We start from the raw sequence: 20,778 nt of genomic DNA on the forward strand, positions 1-20,778 counted from the left end.
AAACAAACAAAGGTAAAGGTTTAAGTGAAGTTCTATAAGTAACTTTTTGTTAAAATTTAAGAACCATCTGAAAATACCGCAGGAGACTACAGCCAGTACCTTGGTGCCTGAAATAGCTGCTGTGGAGAGGGAGAACCCTCCCTTCTCCTGCCCATACATTTTGCTTTTCTTCTCCTTCTAGGGCTGGGGCAGTCTTTAATCTGGCCTATTTTACTAAACTCTTGTACAAGACAAGGATAAAACACATCCTGTACTCGTGTGTGTGGTTTTCTGAACAGAACAGGCCAAAGTGCTACTAATGAGATGTTCGTGCTGTACCAGTCCTAAGCTACTCCTTCTGTGCCATGACTCCTGCTTGTGCTGTACAGCCCAGGAATTCATCTGGCTGAGAAACAACCCTAAGACAAGAAACCCAAGGTTCCAGTTGGATTAACTCTCTTCCCAGCTGGCGACTATATTGCTCTTAGTGCCCACGTAACTCCACAGTGCAATTAGGGATGAAGGTCCAGAACCTCTTGTTCTTGATAACAGAATATTTTCATACTAAAATTCCTCAGTATTTTTAAGAAAAGGCTGCCTGCCATGCTCAGGTTTGAGCAGAGCTGATAGTTCTGAGGACTGGGAGGGAAAGAGCCCAGTTACCCTTATCTGTGTGACTGTTCTTCACATGCACTGCAGCAGAATAAATAACCCCCTGCCCCTGATCTCAGAGCTGAGAGCCCAGCCCCAGTGTCCCTGGGCATGTGTTTGACAAGTGCACCTGTGAGAGGACGGGGTTTGCTCCGGGCTGGTGCTGGGCTGGGCTGGGCAGGGCTGGCTGAGGTGCAGCTCCAGGCACTTGGGTCCTAACAGGCTGCTGAGGCAGGGGAGGATTGTACACAACCGGAGTGCCATCGGGATTGAGGAACGGCTGACCTGCCAAGGGGAAAGAGAACAAACACAACCACTTGCACCATCTAAGCTGGGAGAAAATAGACAAATGTATTTATAGCAGGCAAAATGAATAAAATAATAAAATAGAAAAATAAGTGAAGTCATACTATTTTATACAACAGATTCATGCCAAATGCCCACAACTACATTTATAACAGCAATGACTCCATGCAGCAAAAACCCAAACCATTTAAGCTAAACAAAGATACCCCAGTCTTTACTTAGTGAACACAGATAAATATTACTTATATCCCACTCATCTTGAAACTTGATTTTTAATCAAGTACATCTAATATGACAGGAGTAATAAAAGAAAACCCTACTAAAAATACTGTTTTAAGGATCTTTTAAAAATTAAATCTCCTTTAATCAATTTGAACACCAATCAGAACACAGGAGAGCTTAAAGGCAAATATTTTTTGAAAATTACATAAAGTAATAGCTGCCCTGGTATTCCCATGACTGCTAATGAGATTACTGATAAAGGACTCTCTTCTCCTATATTCTTAGATTAATTGGCTTTTAGCTTTCAAAATAAATAGTATTATTCTCCTATTTAATAATTTGCAACCTCAATATTACAGTAATGGGCCAGTGAAAAATTATTTAAAAATAAACTCCATAAAAGTAAATTATAAAAAACCAGTGATTTCTTTTTGCGCCTGGGTTGGAAAAAACCCAAACGAATGGAAGGAACAAGAGCCCGGCTGGCGAGGACCTGTGCCTTCCTGCTTATTGACATGTGTCCTGCACTGGCTTATTCTGATGCTTAAAGGGCTCAATACTAATGTAAATTTTTCTCTCCTCTGATTTAAAGATATTCTTGTCCTTTCCAGAAAGGTATAAACTGAACCTAAAGCCTTTGCACCCTGTCAAAGCAGACTAATGCTCCTCCAGACTTCTTGGTCCCATAATATTTAAATAAAACTGCCCAACATAAAGAGGGTAACAGTTACTGAAGAAAGGACCGAGAAATTCATGGCAGACACAGAGGGAGCATGAACAGACCTGCAAAAATAAGCTGCAGCAGCTGGACTGCAGCTCATCAGGTGATACTCAACTGAGCTTAACAGATTTCTCTTTAACACTCAAGAATTGGGAATGTTCACATGAACAGGGAGTCAGATTTTCTTATTTCCTTCTACCACTTCCTGCTTATCACCAGAGCTTCACTTGTTTCTTGGAGTGTCTGGATAAGAACTGTCTCTTCCTAATTCCCATCTTCAGCCAGTGAGAAGAATGGCTCTGCTGCCCCAAGGGCACAGAATCCTCTGTCAGAAACTTTGAGGAACCAATCTCTGCTTTTGGAACTCTGGCTGGCATTGGAACAATAAAGCCAGAGGAACAATTACAGAATAGAACGATTCGAGTACATTGGGAATTGAAGTTTATCTGCACCTAAATGTTCCTTGTTTTCAAAGTGTTCTTCATCTTATATTCAAAGCTTATAAGACATTAACATAATTATAAAAGACTATTAATGAACTTATCTCTAAGATGACAAATACATTCTCCTCCAAATCCAATGGCTATCTATGAAAATTAGGTCCTACAGCAACTCATTTGTAACCAAATTTTTAGCAATTGATTCATATTAAGGAAAAAGAGGAATTTATCTATTTCAATGTTACACCTTCTATTTAAAGAAATTGTTTACTACATGATCATTTTAACAACCCCAATGAGAAACAGTTTGCTTAAAACATCACATGTAGTTATATTCAAACATAATCAAGTCCATCTACAGAATGATGGTAAATATATCCTGAAGTATTTTCTTTTCTACCATGAAAACTAATCAATATACTAAAATTAAAACATATAATTTCTTAAAATTATTATGCTTTACATAAAAGGTAAATTAAAATTTTCAGGATTTCTTAATTTCTACAAGAGGCAAAAGTTTGCCCAGAGAATGCTAACTCATTATTTAATCCAGACAGGCTATTACAGATCTCCTTGCATCTACATTATGAAGTATCAATTTCCTAACTACTTACTAAAAAATATCAGTATTGGCCAATTACACCAACACTGATTTAATCCTGTTTTAAAGTGGCAAGGAGAAGTTAAGAAACAGCATTTCATCCTGTGCTTCTTTCTTTCACTTGTGTTAACTCAGCCTTGAGCATAGAGATGAGAGTATGTTGCATCAAAAAAAATGAAGGATGATAATTCTTTCAAGTCAAATCCTTTCTCAGGCTCTCTCCCCTCATTGAAACTGTTTTATAGTAGCACTGGAAAAGACTTTTTCCTCTCCTGAAAAAAGCTGAAACAACTAATTTAAGTTATTCTGTGTTCTGGATACTAAATCGTATGATTTTCATATTTTGTGCAAGTCACTCATGAAAATTTTACATGTAAGTTAAAACTCTTCTAGAGAAAATCATGTGAGTTTACTCAATCCTTTGATCCTCCAGTCATGCTTCCTTGTTAAATTAAGTGCATTGAACAAACACAACCACATTAAAAAATAAAGAGAAAAATAAAGGACAAAGGACAATACTGACACGAAGTCTTATGCAAACACTCGTGCATTTTTTTCCAAGCTCCCCAGTGTAACAGAGATACCCCCAAGCATGTACCAACCTGTTTGAGGGTTGACCAGCACACTGCCAGGCGGGATGCCCGCTGCTTCCAAGGGAAGCAGAAAGAAGCTACTGCTAGCAGCAGGTGCCACTTGCCCGCTCATGCCACCATCAAAGGAAAGAGAGTTAGTAGAGCTGACAGTTGGATACACGGCAGGCGTGCCAGGAGAGGGCTGGCTTAGAGCTGGCACTGGAAGAGGCTGCTGGCTGTGAGAGAGAGAACCCGTGGAGGACCCTACACTACTAGAAGACTCTGAACCTAGGAAAGGAGTAACGAGAAACTGGTTTTACCTGGAGACAGTAACATCATGCTCACTTTAAAATACACACCTGTAAGTGCTCACCCTGATAGCTCAGCATTAAGCCCACCATTCAACAGCAGCCTTGTCAATGGACTCCCCCTCCATCTCCCCTGGAATACCATTACAAGGTCCCTTCTGTGAACCAAGGGTCAATTCAGCACTGCTTTGCACTGCAAAGTGAGGCTTTCATATCTAGCTCTGGTTTTCTGGCCAGAAAATGAGTATTTGTACCTCCAGAATTCATGGAGGTGACTGCTCACTACTCCAAAATTCTGGATTGGATGCACTGAGGCAGTGAACACCCAGCCCTAGTTCCTGCAGCTGTGCAGGTGAGGGCAGTGCAGGGAATGCACTGCAGGGCCCCGGTGTCCCTGTGGATTTGCCAGCTAAAGCCTCATGCTCTGCACACACAGCCTGCATGCAAGCAAGGACCAGTTTCTTTCCACTACTGGGGGTCAGATCTTCTCTGACTCACCTGTTGGACAATTTGCATTACACTACAACCTGCAACACTATTTCCTTCCTCCTCTGACAACTTGCAGGCTGAAATCAAGAATACAGCTAGAAAAACTGAGGGTAATATGGTAGCTTTAGCTCGGCTTTATGCAACAATTCAAATTTCAAAGGAGTATGAAATAGCCAATTGAAAGTAATAATCATTTTACAGATATGAATTACTATAAACATTGCAATGCAGTGGAGAACCAGACCCTGAGCTTCCTGAAAGCCAAGGCACGCAGCTAAAAGAAATGTTCCAAAAGTCCAGTATGGAGAGGTCTGTGGAACTGCTGTTCCCAGGTCACTCTACATCTGGAGCTTTAGATATACAGTTTATCAAAGACTTAATAAGAAGTATATGATACTTGCAGTACTTGGAAACAGAATATAGTTGTTTAAATTTAAAAACTCCTCATTAGCAGCCTCAATACAATCTAGAAGAAAAAGCAAGATGCAAGAAGCACTCTGATGGAATTTATCTACTGCTTTGCAGTCCTCCATAAAAGTTCCTAATTGTAACCCTTCTACATGTGCTTATGAAGAGAGCACAGCTTGAGGCATTGGCCTTTTTTATTGAATGAAGTGAAATCAAAGCTATTAATTGTAAACTGGGCGAGACAGCACATCCCAGCTCTGCAAAACCATCATTGCCTGAGCAGAGTTACTTGGATTCGTTTCCAAGTGTATTCACTTCTAGATTATGCAGAGAAGTGAGGCTGAAGCCATTATAACAAGAGCCAATTACATCCCTGAACAAAGTGAACAAACCCAAGCTCAACACGTGCCAAAACACCACAACCTGGAACTGCATGAAGCAACAACCATCAAGGTGGGCATTCCAAACCTGGAATGTTAACTCTCAGAATGCCAAAATAAGGTTTCCAGCAAAAATTTTAAGAATCCATTTATGTTCTTGAAATTCAGCCAACAAAGACTTCTAAGAATGTATTTTATTGTCAGGTTGCAGTTTCTTTTCAAGCTGTGCCAAATAGCATCACTGCACTGCTAAATGGAGTAACTCTGTATGATGGCACAATTTTACAGCAGAAGTACCTTGAAATGGTTTTGGTTTTTTTAGACAAATATACAATGGACAAATAGAATTTGTTACTGTTTTTCTGCATTAAGATATAGCAGCGTGGCCATATATCTTTTAAGGAAAAGCAAAAAATTTAAATACATACTCATTAGAAACCAGTTTTATAAATAAGATCAAAGCCAATATTAATAAGGCAAGCAATTATATTCTGCTTTTTTACAGTTCTACTTCAAATTCTGAAGCAGCCTACTGGTAACCCACCCACATATTACAAACCTCAAAATTCTCCACAGATTAGCAAGTGGATCAAATAATGTTGGCATTTAAATACAAATATTTACTAAATTTCATTTTTGACCCACAGAAGATTCATTCCCATATCTTCTGAGATTTTGTTTTCACATTAATTACAAATTAACACACCTTTGAAACCCAGACTCTTAGGAGTTTTTTCCCCAACATTTTTGAGTCTTAAACAGTACACTTCATTCCACTGACCTCATTTCTCAGCAATCTAAAAATTAAGCATTTTAGCCATATTCATTTAACAAAAGAAAGAGAACACAATATAAATAACTACCAATTCATAGACTTCAGTGCTGTTTTATCTGAGCTAGTAGGATAGCAGTGCACAGTTTCCTAAGACCATGCAATGCAGCTTTACCCCACTAGAACTGAAGAGCTGAACTCCAAGTATTTTATACAAAAATATTTGTGGTAAAAAACGTTTTCAAACCCTTTGTATGAGATGAAATGCATTAAACTTTAAGCCAGCTACAACACACTTGAAAATTCTCCTTCTAAAGCCAGAAGTGTTCACCTCATTTATTACATTATGGATCTAGGGCTGGGTCCGTAGGTGTTCCATGTGTGCAGTCCCCGTATCCCGAAGGAATGGGATGCACGGAGCCTCCCCACCCAGAACACCTGCAGTGCACACCCAGCTCAGCCTCCAGTGCCTGCCCTGAGGCTGCTGTACCTGTCTTGGACAGCCTGCCCGTGCTCTTGCTGCTGCCAGAGCTGTCCCCGCGGGTCAGCACCGAGATGCCGCTGAAGCTGCTGGCCTTGGTGACCGCGGGCTTCAGGTTGCGCAGGGAGCTGTCGGAGTCAGTGCTGCTCCAGGGCCGCGGCTCGCAGTACCTCAGCTCGGTCTCAGTGCTGCTCTGGTGGCTGTTGGCCGATCTCCCCGATGCCTCCTTATTGATTCTGCAAGTTACAAACTGAACCTTTAGCACAAGCAGCACTGGCAAAATAAGGGAAAAGGAAAGAAAAAGAAAACAAAGAACAGAAAGAAAGGGTAAATGCATGCAGAATACTTTGGGTTTTGTTTGTTTAAAAGGAAGCATCAAATACCTAAGTATCTGTCGTCTTTGTTGTGTACTATTAGTTTCTTCCTCCTGGATTCTGTTGACATTTTAATAAGATAGCTTAATATTTATTAAGAAAATAGGAAGACAAAACAGAGTTAAACAGCAAATTTTCTTACCTTTTATCAGTGAAATAATTCTCTTGGGAACACAGGGACTGAGGGGCAAAGAAGTGCAGAAATTAATATGAATGGCATCTCGAACCCGTACTACAAAACACATACCAATCTGGAGCTTTGTGCATTATACACAGACATTTATAGCACCCTCTTTATATTATGCTGCCTGAGAAACTTTATCTCTTGGTGAACAATATCCATAAGGAAACAAGACTATATAAAAAGGCCCTTGTGCAGGAAATCAAAGTCAGCATCAGGATAGTTACAATGCTGGTCAGTTGGCTTCTATCAGACTTTTTCTGAAGTTACAATTCTTCCCTTGGGCTTTCTGTCACTTGCAGCTGGTGTGTGATTCCCAGAGCTGTCACAGCACCTGAGCTGCCTTGTCTTCTGCTGGGAAGGGTGGAGGGGAAGAGGCCACTGCTGCTGCAGTAACTGCTCACTGCTTTGGGTACCAGTCTGGGTATGCTACAGAGCACACAGAACAGAACCAAAAAGGCTGCTCCTGACTCAGATTATGTTGTCCTTGACTGTAATTACCAACAGCTGGCACAAAGCTTCTAAGGTACCATTTACATGGTAAATTAAGATGCAAAAAGAAAATATAATTTTATATCCAGAAGTCCATTCTTCTTGTTTGTAACTAAGGTGAACAAAAAAATTGAATTAGCCTCTCAAGAGCTCATTACTCTCTTCAGAATGAGAATCTGGTTTTGGATGTGCAAGAGCTACAGATAAATGTCAGAAGTGGATTATTAAAAGTAACACATATTTTTAAAGAAATATTTGCTTTGTTTTACTCAATATAATCACTACTTGCAATTGAATTGTAGCCTACAATGTTGTCCTGCATGGTATCTCCAGTCAGGAGATTAGACCATGAGATTCCTGACTGGAATTTCACATATGGGACCTCAAATCATTTTACTGTGACCATTCATAAGATGTGCTTGCTATAGATACAAGTGAGAAAAGAGTTTTTTGGTTTTTTAATTTGCTTGGGTTTTTTCTCCTTTCAGTTATTGCTCTGAGCAACAACTGAAATAATTGCAGTACCAAAACTCTGTAACTTAAATTGCAGTGGGGAACAAAACAATGCAAAGGGGGGAAATGCACTGTACTAGATAATGCTAGAGAACACTCCTAAATAATTCTTGGGTTGTTTGAGTTTCACACAGCAGCAGTTAGAGAAAACAGAAGATTTCTCAGTAACTGCAGTATCATTTAAAACTCACTCAGGCCACACTCTCTTATCTGCTTAGTGTCATTCAGGAACAAAGTTTCCTGGAAAGCCACCTCTGCATGTATGTGTGTGAAGGATTCATAGCAAACAGTGACAGATTGCTTTTGATACATACATCTTGTGCAAATATCCTTTCTCTAGCTCTCTGATATTCTTCTTCACGTTCTTCTATGGATTTACTTCTTCTGTCATCTTTTAATCGTATTCTCATCTAAATTAAGTGGTACAGTGTCAATTTACACAGGAAAGCAGTAAGAATGCACAGTCAAATACAGCACTTGGAAAGAATAAGCTGTGTGTGCTTTACCTGGTTGTCATCTTTGTCTAAACTAGAGTTATCTCTCTTAAGGATGTACCGCTTCTGGAAGTCATCGCTCTTCTCATCCTTTATATGCTCACAAAACTTTTGGTCAGGTCTGAGAAAAGTCATTACAAAGAAAACGTTTATGGCTTTGCAAACACATGCTGTACATACAGTGGAACAAACTGAAGTATACTCAAGATTAATTTTAAATATACTTAATATTCTAACTGAAAGAATAATTTTGACTGTCCAGGCAATGGAAAAGATGAGGTGCACAGGGGTGCACCTCAGGACAAGTCCTGTCCTGAGGCATAACAAACCTGCTTTTAAAAACTTCTTCTTCCTTCAAAGGAACTGAAGCTGCAACTTTTGCTGCAACTCCCAATTAAGGTGGGGGCAAACCACATGCCCTTGGGGAATCAGAAGTGCTCTGGAATCCCAACTGGTGCCATGCAATGGATATTGGGCATGCATGGAAGTGAAGACAGGTGTTTGCTGCTAGAGCCGCAATACCTCAGAGTTCATTTCAAGGAAAAACAGAAGAAAGAAGGTAGAGGAGAAAGCACTGAAACTTAGAAACTGCTAAAACGAAATTAAATAGAAATGAGTAAGAGAAGAACAATATAATGCAGGCAAGCAAGAGTTTCACACAGTCATAGGGAGAGAGTGAAGCAACAAATTACAAATATTGCTTTGGTATTTTATCTACTTTCTGAAAGAAAAAGTCGTATTTTGCAAATCCTTGTTATTAAAGAGAGATACCAAGTATCTGAATAATAGAACTACTGCTATCATAAGTGAAAAGCTCAGACAATCAGGAAATATTTGTCTAATAGAGGACAGAATAAATGTATGCTCTTCTCTATTTCTGTTATTTATCATTACCCAGGACTCCTGGATGGAGTCAGGGAAGCTTTTCCTATGAAACAGCCAGCCCTGCCTATTGGGTACTGGATGCCCAAACATAATTAGCAGGCATTTCAGAGAACCTTTAGACTGTCTTACCTCTTTCTTTTAAAGGTCTCTGAATTTACTGCCCTGCAATCACCAACTCCCACTCCACTGAGACGTGCCAGTGTGCACTGGGTGGTTGATGTCAGTAACATCCCTGCTCGGCGAGGGAGCCGCGAACCTGCCTATGAGGAAAAGGTAAGTTTGGCTTTATTCCACATGGAGCAGATCTCCAAGGTTTTCTTTCTAAATTCTTATTTTATATCCAAGGCGATTTAAAATAAGAATATTGAAAACATCAAGAATCTTTATGTCTGCAGGTTAGATGAAATGCCTGCTAATTAGTAACTATACCTACAGGGGCTTCCAGAGGCTACAAGCTATTTAAATATGGTCTAAAAAGATTTTAAAAGCATAAAAATTAAATGATCTTTTATTAGTTCTTATTCCACAGTTGAAGTGCTAGACTGAAGCTTCAGCCTAGAGATGCTGGTAGATGCAAAGGCAACAGATTTGAAATGTTTGGCTTTCTAGGTCAATTTAGACATAGATTGTACAGCCAAAGCAAAACCACATATATAAATAATGTAAGTATTCAACATATATTTAGGCTCTACATATTTTTCTAAAAACTTTTGAGGAGAAACTGTTTACTTAAGTGGAATTTCAGTGTGGCATATCATTTCAGTTCTACTGACTCTAAAATAGGGTTGATAATTGGATTTTTTTTCTCCCAAAGCTCTAAAGACTGTACCTAGAGACTGAGATTAGGATGCAGGCACTGTAAACTCCTGTTTTCATGTTCAAAACCAACAAAAAACAGTGTCAGGCAAATGCTTTTAGTTAAAACTAGAAACTAGGTGGCATAAATACGTCAACACATTAGACCTTCATCTTTTTGAGAGAGAATGAGGAGACAGAGCAAGTGCAGAGGACAGAGAGAACAGCTGGGTCCCTTGAATGAAAACCTCAATTCTGCACAGCTTTCAGAGTTGCTGTGGCCCCAGTGCTACCTCCTCTGCAATACGGATTTTCCTGGGGGTTTCTTCAAGAACTTCCCAGCCCTCACAGTAAAGCAGCACGCCATGGCTTGTTAACCTGGTTGACATTTCCACTGATGTTTGTCTTCCCTGCTACCTTTATTTGTAAGGCCATGAGAGATCTGTAAGCAACATTATTTCAACTTCAACAGCTGAATTTTCCCAGTAGAATTTTACAATAAAAAAGCCAAAGTTGTGCAAGTCCCCTCCCTTTACCAAATCAGAAATGACCCTGTTCTAAGATAAGGGCTGGCTCTGCTTTCCAAAAGAAGCAAAGAATGTACTTTGTACACTTTACTGGTGTAAATATTTAAACAAATAAACAGTTGCTATAAATTTGTATTCCACAGAAACAAAGTTAGCAATGCGTCTCTGCCAGAAAAGCAACCAAAATTCTTAACTTAGAGATAACATCCTTTTTTCCCCTAAAAGAATTCAAACATGAAACATCACATTATTACACAGCAGAACATGAACAGTAAAGAGCTCTCAACTACCTCTCCTTGATGCCTGTTCCCAGTGAGGAAACAGACCTCACCTGCTACAGCATCACTGCCTCACACATCCCAGGCATTAGAGCTATGCATCAAAAGGGGTTTTCAAGCTTTGACACTTACATTCTTGTATTGCTAGTTTTATTTACTATGACTGACTTCCCACTCTGGTCCACGTTGTGCTCTAATCCAAAGTAAGCAGCTACCCTGTGCAACAGCATTCTATGGTAAGATGTCATTGGGGGAAACTTTTTTCTTGGTACTCTGGAAGAAAGGAATAGTAGCTTTATTAAATAAACAGGAACACTCTTGAATTCTTTTTTCCTATGAGAGTACAGTACTTACTCATTATTACCAATGAAATCTAAAATTTCCTGTTCTAATTTCAGCAGCATCATTCTGTCCCTGAAAATAAAAACACAGCAACTCACATATGAGACACTCCAATAACTGCGGTTGTATTCATCTTAAGAATACACAGATCAGAGCTGTGATCAAGGGATGATGGCAGACTGGAAATAGGACCACCAGGTGTCAAATGCAGTATTTTTAGGACAAAGTATTCTTTTTTTCCTATATTGTATTGAACCTTCCTAGTGAAACATGCTGTTCTGCTCTCGCATATCAGAGTACACAGATCCTCCATGAAGTCTCTGCCCAAGAGGCTCAGCAGGAAGTGCAGTCAAGGAGAAGACAGGCTCCAGGAGGAGAAGCAGTGCTGAGGTTGTTCCTTGTTGGTTGGTGTGGGCAGAGGGGATGTGCAGAGGCCTCGGCTGGCCCTTGGATTGTGAAGGACATCAAGGGATCACTGAGAAAGTGATGGGGCACATCACCAACAACCAAGGGCTTAAAGCTGGCACATGTGGCAACATGCTGACATATCAGAAATACCAAAAGCTGAAACTCAAGGTGGTAGAAAGGAACACTGCTCTTGAAACTGCTTGCACTGGTTCTAATAAACTGTTAAGTTGCAATGAAATGCACTGATGCTCAGTTCATAATCTGTGCACATCAATTAACCAAGCTTCCCAGGCACTGTGCCTGGAAACCCATGGAGATCTTCACCTACAATTCCTTACTTCCACTGTGATACCTCATGACTTCAAACAGGAACCACCTACAAGTCTCACAGAGGTCTGTGCTTTCTAATTTTACTCTATAGGACTATGGCTTTGGCCATATTGTGGCTCATTTCATGTTTTTTCCCAATAAAATGGAATCCAAATAAATTATCACATTGGAAGTCCTAACTATGATATGAATGAATAACAAATAGCAGTGAAACAGCTTTTGTAGCAGAGCACAATTGCACCAAGTTAATTTCTTGCCTTGTGCTACAGCCACAAACCCAGCACAGAACCCATGAGGGCAAGAACAAACAAGGCAGACAGGGACACACTGCAAACCTCAGAGCAACAGAACCAGGTCAGCTCTGTTGCTAACCAATGATGGACTTGGATTAGGTCAGATTTGGTTTCTGATATGCAGAATGAAAATCTCTAGCTACAGTTATATGGTACAGCTAAAAAAATGCCTTTATCTATAAATTCAGTGCAAGACAGATTAGAGTCAGAGAAGACAGTTTGGTCTCTAACAAGCAGGTGCTAAGACAGTACAAGGTTTAGAGACAATGTATTGAAGTCCCTTCAGGGAGAGACTGCACACAGACTGAACACATTATTTGCATATTAAACATTAAAAGCATTTAAATCATTTCAATGTCCTGAACCTCTGCTCAAAAAGCAAACCAATTACAGGGGTGTTTTAGACAGTCTGTGCAACAGAATCTCACCCTGAATAACTGACATGGAGGGTTAGACATTTAAGAGGGGGAAAAAATAAAACCACAAACAAAAAAATAGGTAGTGTGACACCTCAGGCAACAAGAGGAAAGAAAAACGTAAAGAAAGCTGACATTATTGATTCTTACCTGGGATTGTTTTTTAATGTATTTACTAAAAATTCATGAAGATCTATACCAGTGGAATCTGTATACTCCTGGCTGGAATCTACGGGTGAGGGAGAAGAGAGCAAAATTACATTCTGAAGAAGCTTTTTTCCAATTATTGCTAAACATACTCTATATAGATCAATACTATATAACCATTAAGTACATTATTGCCAAAATTGAATGTTTCCAGTTTCCAGGCAAAAGGCCCACAAGTCAAAAACAAAACAGAAAATGCCTCCCACTATCCCCTAATTCAAGAGTAATACAGAAGCAGAGGTTTCAGTAACACCACCAATCTATTAACAACTGGCTGTATGTTGTGAAGCAGTTTATCACCTTGAGAGACCTGATTTCCATCAGCCTGCCACATTTTCTCACTATCATACACTGCAGTGTTGTGTACACATCTGTGGAGCAGCAGCCTATCTACTGAACTACTGCATGTTGCCCAAAGAAATTTTGCAGTTCGGAATGTAACAGTTTAACCTTCACCAGGTGGTGCTTTGTACTACTAAAAATCCTTGTTCTGTTGGGCTTTGTTTTCACAGCATCATGTTTAGATGTTTTCAAAAAGAAGTCTCAACCTTCCCCCTCCTTTCCTGTTCCAGTGAAAGTATTCAGTTACATACTATCCTCTAAAATCTGTCCCTGAAAGAAATTATTTAACCCCAAGTCTTCCCTTGCATGAGCACCTTCTAGTTCCAGGCACTAGAATTCAAACCAACAGATGTTGGAACAGTATTTTTGGAATTGATTTCTTCCAAGAACTACTTATGTGTTAACCTAGTCTTAACTGAGTTAGGCACAACTCAAACTTATGCCCAGGTCCCAGCTCTTCCAGCTGCCCAGAATGTAAATGAAACCAAGTAAGTCTGAGCATTTATGGTTTGGAATTCTTTCGATTCTGAGGAGGAAAAGGCAAAAAAAAGGCTATGCCTGGTAAAAACATCAAGATTCAATAATTATTTACTTCAATTTTTCTAATTTGCAAATGAGCAATGATTTAGTTATAATTACTAGAACTGATGGTAAGATTCCATAATTTTCTATTTTGGCACATCCTATATTGGGAAGTAATTAACCTTTAGAGGAGACAGTGGTTGAATTCAGAACAGCCACCTCCACCACAGGCATTCTATCACTTAGCTCTCAACTCCCCGTCATTACCTGCTGGGTATTTGGGGGTTGTGTTTAAGGCATCATTTCAAAGTCTGAGATTTATAAATGCAGGTAAAGTCCACCATCCCAGAGCTTTTTATTTCACAAATACCTGGCTGCCAGCTGGGACAAGCTGCACTGAAATTCCACATGAGGAATGCCTTATGGAATTGTGGGACATGAAATGGACAAGTGCCACTTGTCTCAAAAAGAGTTCCAGCTCTAAAGGTATTTCCTATACTCTGTCTCATCCAAGATATTTAGGTAAACATTCTGGATATTTAAAGCAAGAGCTGTCAAATGATTTGCCAACTTAAATGCATAAAGTCCTCTACCTGTAGGAACCATTATGTAGCATGGACAAAATTATGTCATTGATTTCACAGCTCTCTTTCAGATTAAAATCCAAATATTTTCAGCACATAGACTGTAACTTCAATCCAGAATGCAGGAATATTTAAGTGAAAACATAATACTTGTCCTTTTTATTTATGTAGTTCTACCCTTACTCCAAAACTTTATAGAAAAAAATCTAGATACTATCAAAAGTAAAACAAACAAAGGAGAACATTGACTCCTGTTGAATGAGGATCAGAAAAAGTACAAAGGAAACTGTGCCACTCACTTCAGTTTCACAAGTCCTGTAACAACAAAGCCTAGGAATAGGACAGGAGCTTCCACTAACTTGTGAAGTCAACTTAAAGAACCCTTGGACAAAACTGAGACAACACAGCTGTTTTTATGCTGCTCTGTACAGCCAGACAGGAGAGAAAGGAAAAGCATTTGCTGGAGTGTTGGATGCAGTCTCAAAAGCTGTCTTTCCTTTGGAACCAATTCCTTCTCCAGCTCAAAGGTGTCTGATCTATTTACTTCATTTGCAAAAAAAATTTTAAAAAATAAAGCAATGTTTATGCAACAAAGACCTGGAAGCAGAACTGTATTTTCATATGTTCTTCATCTATACAGTGTATTGAAAAGCACAGGGAGAGATAGCAAACCTCTTGATAACATTTTTCTGGACAGTTTATCACTGGATTTTTCCTTTTCTGATTCATCTTTTGCAGGTTTTTCTTCTTTTTCAAAAGACTGTGACAACTGGATCTGAATTTTCTCCTGTCAAAAAGCAAAAATTAGTCACCACACAAATGATTTCAAACAATACCTGCAGGAGAAGTGTTCTGTACTATATTACCTGCAAAATAATGAAGTAAAAAAAAAATTGTCTACATATTCTGATTCCACATGTGCTCCATGTGACCACACAACAAAATTATTTATCAATAAATCAGAAAGTACAGAGAAGGCATAGAAAGGACCACACACATTTTAGAATTCACACACACTTCCAGGCCCTGAATGCTATTGCAAAATGAGTTCAAAGTATCTTCTCCATACACGTAAGAAAATATTCCGGTTTTTCAGGTGTATAAATTTTATACTGTCTCTATATTTTTAAGTCATATCTCATCCACAATACTTTTTTCCTCCCCATTCTTCACAGTTCTTTTACTATAAAAGCTTGTTTCAAGTTTTGATTTGGTTCATACCAAGAAAAAATAAAACAAACAAAAAATTTGATTCTAAGACAGACCAGCATTTCTAGATCCACAAAAAAAGGGAAACATTTACAGTACAATATATCAAGGCAAAGTTTGCAAACCTGTCATCAAGGCTTAGTTTCATAACTTCCTGTGTATTTTGATAGAGTAGCTTTGTGTGCAATCATCTCAAAATTCATGGTTTCATACCAGTAGGTGAACTATTATAAAACCTGTTTCTCAAATACAGCAAAAAGTTTCCCTCTGAAATTAGTGACATAATGGTCCCCTAAATACCCTGAACAGTGCAAGACTGCAGTTTGTTTTTCATGGCTCTTCACTCTTTCCGGAGGTTGCCAGTGAAGGACCAACACATTTCAGACAGCCAGACCTGAGGAGTTTGGGAGCAATAGAGTCACTGTGCCTGAGGGACTTCCACAGGAGCAGTGGCCAAGTCCTGTCAGAGCCAGACTCCCCTGTCACCTTTCAACTGCCTCAAATGTCAATTCTGCTCCCCCAGATGCCAGCTGAGTCCATGCTGTCACCTCCACATTCCCAAGAACATCTAATCCTTCCCAATCCAGAGAACTGCCCCTCAAGCACTCTTGCCTATCCCTCTTCTGCCCTGCACCTTAATCCTTTCCCACACAAGTCCTCACTCTTCCCTCAAGCCCATTCTCACCCACATCTAGGCCCCTGCTCTAAGCTCTGCTCTTGTGTCATTGCACAGCCTTGATCTCACCCATGGAATGCAGCCAGAGTTAAATTTAGCCAGGATCCACCAGGCTGGAGCCTGTTCATGTGCCCAGCCCGCAGCCACTCTTGCCTGTGCTGGCACAACAGGAGCGCTGCACCACCCAGGCTGTGCTCCAACAGTGGTTCCCATCTGCAGCTTTGGGGCAACAGCCTTTTCAAATGAGGGAAAAAACCCCAAGAGTTTTACCAGCTCTCCCTTTCACTATGACTTTTCCCCACACTAAATGTTCCAATTAAACTTCCTAATTCATGAACACCCACTAAACAGCATCTCAGTGTGAATGAAGACTTCTCAGCTTTGGACAGTGGCTATAACCACATCTGATAAATACCATCCCCAGTCACCAGCAAGGAACTGTCTCATCTGATTCTTTCCTAGTCTTGAGAATTCACTTGGCTACAAACCTTAAGGAGACCAGAACCAGTCTTTGCATTCCTTACCTCATAAACCTGGGTCTAATTCAAATGACCAATTTATTTGTCACTATAAAATGCACTACACTTACCATTCACCAAGTAGCTGTGTAACCTTTATTCAAGAAAGAAATGTTTTTTCTTATTAAGAAATTATTCCTGACTTGGATTCACCAATGTGTTACCCTCCGTGTTACAACACCAACAACGAAAACAAAACTATCAGTAAATTAAGGAAAATTTCATCATCTGATGTTTATTCACCAGGAAAGTGACTGCCAACTTCTAAACTCATTCCAAGTAATGCATACAGCAATAGTTTAGTCAAAGGATCTCAGCAAGTAATCATTTTCATACTTCCTTCCCCAATGAGAGCTAAAAAAAGGAATCACCATCTGAACAGCCAGTTCTGCTACTACCACCAGCTCTACTTAAAAGTGTGATACACCAGAACTGGGTACCAAAGGGCACTTTCTTGTGATTTCATGCTATAAAAACTGTAGCATCTAATTAAATATGACCTACTTGACTGGAAAGCTGCTGAAAAATCTTTTAACTTCTCTTCCCCTATAAAACTCTCTTAATCCCACCCTGTTTGCAGCAGGTCTCTGCTGGCATTTGGACTGAACAGACTCCTTGCCCTAACTCAGATCACCCATCCCAAGCCCTCACTGTAGAAGAGGAAATTATCATCAAATTTTGATTAAACAAGGAAAAGCCAAACAAACACCCCAAACCATCAAAACCTGATAAATCCCACCACCTAAACACATTTGGGAAAAAGGTAAGAATATTTCTGAAAGCCCTACAGCCTAAGACTGGGCTTTTTACCAGGAAAACCAACATAAGTCAATAGATACTAACATTACAGCCCTTTGCCTTCTCCCCCCACTTCCTCTCCATCAGGTTATTTTACTTTGCTTACAAAGATCAACGTTTTGAAGGTTTATTTACTTGTTACCCATAATAACAACTGTCATTCATATGAAAACAACTCTTCCTTAAAAAAGGCTGAACTGGATCACCCTTTACTAGTGCTTGTACTTTGTATTGGAGCATAAGAGTCAGAACAACCTGATGTTTACACAACTGATGGCAAGAGAATACAGAATTAGTGTTACAAAGATAAAAGATCAAACATACCACAGTTATGTTCTTTCTCTCACAATAAATTTCTAAGCTTGTATTTCACAGCACCTTTTAGTAAAGGGCTGCCAGTGCTTTTTAACAAGGATTAAAAATATGCAAGGCTCTTATCTAGGTTTCTCAGGAAGAACCAGTATCCTGTTTCATGTTGCAATTGAAAATAGAAACACAGATCAGAAAATAAATTGATCTGCTTGAGACAATTTCTTTGGTCTGTCACCCTCTTCCATCAAAGCCTTCTGAGGAGAAACAGCCAGTGGTGCCAGGAGTGCCTTGGCTAAGTGCCTCCTACACCAGCCTGTGTCAGGAATTTCACCCTGCTGGAGCTGCTGGTGTGAAGGGGGGACTGATGAACAGTCACAGACAAGACCATGGAGTTATTCCCCAAACTCACACCAGTCCCTAGTTGAGTACATATATTTTTCATCCTATCAAGACTAACACTTCTTAATAATCAAAAATTGGGATTCTTCAAATATCAGCAGCAACATTATCCTGAATTTAATTCTTACTGTGTCTTAAAATCCATATTAAGTATTAACACAAAACTGGAAGCCACATTTTAGTTGCAATCACGGGTACAACAGAGCAGTGAGGGGAAGGGGAGGGGAAGCGTCAGAGGCGATTCCCCTGCTGCCAGAGACACCTGTGCAAGGCATGCTCTTCCTTCTCTGAGCCACTGGAGCTCCCACACATGCCAAGCACAATTAATGCTTCAGAGTGTGGGGTTGGAGGCAACCAGCAGCTGTCTGGCACTGATGAAGAACTCTTCCATGCTTTCTTTAAGATTGTTTGGGAAAGGAGGCCAAATGGGTGAAGAAACTGCCCGTGTGAGCTGTTACAGAGGGTCATGGGGGACCTGTGCCCCACAGGATGTGCACTCCAGCACCAGAACTTGTAAGAGATTCCCACTTCTAACTCTCCAACACATTTCTCCACCCTCCAGGGAAGAACTAAATTTGTTCTTGCAGTCATTTCTCTGCACAGCTATTGGGATTCATAAGCCATTTCTTCTACATTACTGCTTCTAAAGAAAACTCACAGCTAGCTCTAATTTTGTTCTTAAGGCAATCTGCTTTATGGTATTCCTTTTGTACAAACTTACATTACCACACAATTCAGTTCATTCTGCAGAACCAGCCTTGACATCCCTTCTACTGCTGTAGAGATTCCTTTCAAGAGCCACCTGGCAGCACACAGCTAAGGACAGATTCCCAGAGGACTTGGCCACAAATGCCACCTGAGGAGAACATTTCTCATAAATGTCTGACTTTAAACCATTCAACACATGTTCTTGTGTAGTGCTGGAGGTTGGAAAATCCTAATGCCTCTTATGTTGGAAATACACCATATGGATGAACAGGCCACCAGATCAGGCTTCTGTCTTCCTGTAATTCGCCACAGTGACTGAGAAAATTAAACCCCACTGTTTCAGACTGCACAGCTCAGCTTGACCAGATCTCTCAGTCTATTTTGCTATCTTATGGGAAACATTACAAAAGGACTGTAAATCATTGTAAACATCAATAGCTCTTCTGTTGGCTTTTAATCTTTTTACTCTGCAACCTATTCCAGAATATGACTTAGATTTTCATTAAAGTAGCAGGGCCAGTTTCTGAATTCCTCTAGTAAACACTTCAACTTCTGGTGTATTAGTGAAAGCCTACAAAAATACTATTTTCTTATTTTTCCAAAGGAATAAAAAAAATACCAAACCTAGGTACTCTATGTTTCAATCTCAAAAAAATTTAATTAGCTTGACAAAAACCTACATGAGCTCTCAATGTCCATCCTTCCCCAGAACTGAATTACCACCCCTCCAGCAAAATCCCCTCACAGCCTGCTTTCTACTGCTTCCTTCTTAACCAAAGTGAGAGTTTTCATGAAAGCACAGTTTAGAAGCTTTTCAATAACAGCAAAAGCCTATTTCTGTTCTGATAGGCATGAAAAAAACCAGCATTTTGATGGCCCTCACTCATACACAGAACTAAAGCCAGCAGTAGGGTTTTGCTCTGAAAATACAGACTGGTATGGAGGTAAAATCAGGAAACTTGGATTTTGTTTAAATTCTCTAAAGTAATTTTACATATTTTGTTCAGCATGTAGGAACTTCTTTAAGTGTGTTGTATCATTTTAATAGATTAATTCAGACATACCTCAGGCAGATATTACAGACCTACCAGCAATTTGGACTAATATGCAGGAATTCAGTTACAACACCAGAAATCACAACTGTTTCCATTTCCAAAATATATCAAGCCAATAAATTATGCTCCATACTAATCACAATGTTTCTGTCTTACTGATTGCAGACAGCACTTAAGCAGTTTAAGAGTCCTTCAAGTGCACTGTAGGACTAAAAAGTTTAAGAAACTGACAAAGCCCCTCTTTCTGTCCACAGATATCAACTAGTAGAGCTCAGAAAAACAAAGCAGCAAATTCTGCCTCTGATATTATCACCTCTATTATATCTGTACTTAAAAAAAAAATTAAAACCACATGGTGTCCACATATTTAAAGAATACCCAATAGATTTTCTTTTGAACAACAAGTTACTTGAAATTGTTCCAGAAACTTCAGTAAGGTGATTTTTACCTGGAGGTCCTGTGATATTTCAGCTGTGGGAGGTGGTGGATATTCTTCACATACAGCAAGGCTCCGAACTAACTTTAACTTTGTGTTTGACTAAAGGAAAGTATGTAAAATTAAAAACTATGGCTTATAAAAGATCATATAAATATACCATAAGCCTTTATTTTTTCATTCATTATATGAAAAACAAAATGGCTGAAAACTGCATTTTTAAAGTTTTCAACAGAATAAATAATTCCCTTTAGGATGAAAATACCCAAGCAATTGCAGATTTTGAAGGCACTACCAGCACAATAGAGCACATCTAATGAAAAGTAAATAAAATGTTGGGAAATAGTTTCTCTC

The 20,778-nt window shown here is 39.5% G+C and overlaps 1 protein-coding gene across 15 annotated transcripts in view; it reads right to left on the reverse strand.

The window, feature by feature from the left end:
* Positions 1 to 20,778, reverse strand: part of R3HDM1 (R3H domain containing 1) — a 79,654-nt gene that overhangs the window by 21,646 nt on the left and 37,230 nt on the right. For 7 of the 15 annotated variants that reach the window (XM_042041340.1, XM_042041341.1, XM_042041344.1 and 4 more), the window contains 12 exons: positions 20,437 to 20,526; positions 14,986 to 15,100; positions 12,809 to 12,887; positions 11,224 to 11,283; positions 11,002 to 11,142; positions 8,397 to 8,505; positions 8,205 to 8,300; positions 6,847 to 6,884; positions 6,714 to 6,764; positions 6,340 to 6,566; positions 3,523 to 3,780; positions 761 to 915 (listed from right to left, as the gene is read on the reverse strand). In XM_042041340.1, coding sequence (XP_041897274.1) covers positions 761 to 915; positions 3,523 to 3,780; positions 6,340 to 6,566; positions 6,714 to 6,764; positions 6,847 to 6,884; positions 8,205 to 8,300; positions 8,397 to 8,505; positions 11,002 to 11,142; positions 11,224 to 11,283; positions 12,809 to 12,887; positions 14,986 to 15,100; positions 20,437 to 20,526 — 1,419 coding nt within the window. Of the gene's footprint in view, positions 1 to 760; positions 916 to 3,522; positions 3,781 to 6,339; positions 6,567 to 6,713; positions 6,765 to 6,846; positions 6,885 to 8,204; positions 8,301 to 8,396; positions 8,506 to 9,398; positions 9,530 to 11,001; positions 11,143 to 11,223; positions 11,284 to 12,808; positions 12,888 to 14,985; positions 15,101 to 20,436; positions 20,527 to 20,778 lie in introns of those variants that run through there. The other 8 variants (XM_042041345.1, XM_042041343.1, XM_042041342.1 and 5 more) reach the window with 8 other exon arrangements.

This window comes from Corvus kubaryi, unplaced genomic scaffold (assembly GCF_017639235.1).
Source record: "Corvus kubaryi isolate FWS band 111438036 unplaced genomic scaffold, C.kubaryi_AGA036_p1.0 37396, whole genome shotgun sequence".
In the NCBI taxonomy this organism is placed as follows: Eukaryota; Metazoa; Chordata; class Aves; order Passeriformes; family Corvidae; genus Corvus; species Corvus kubaryi.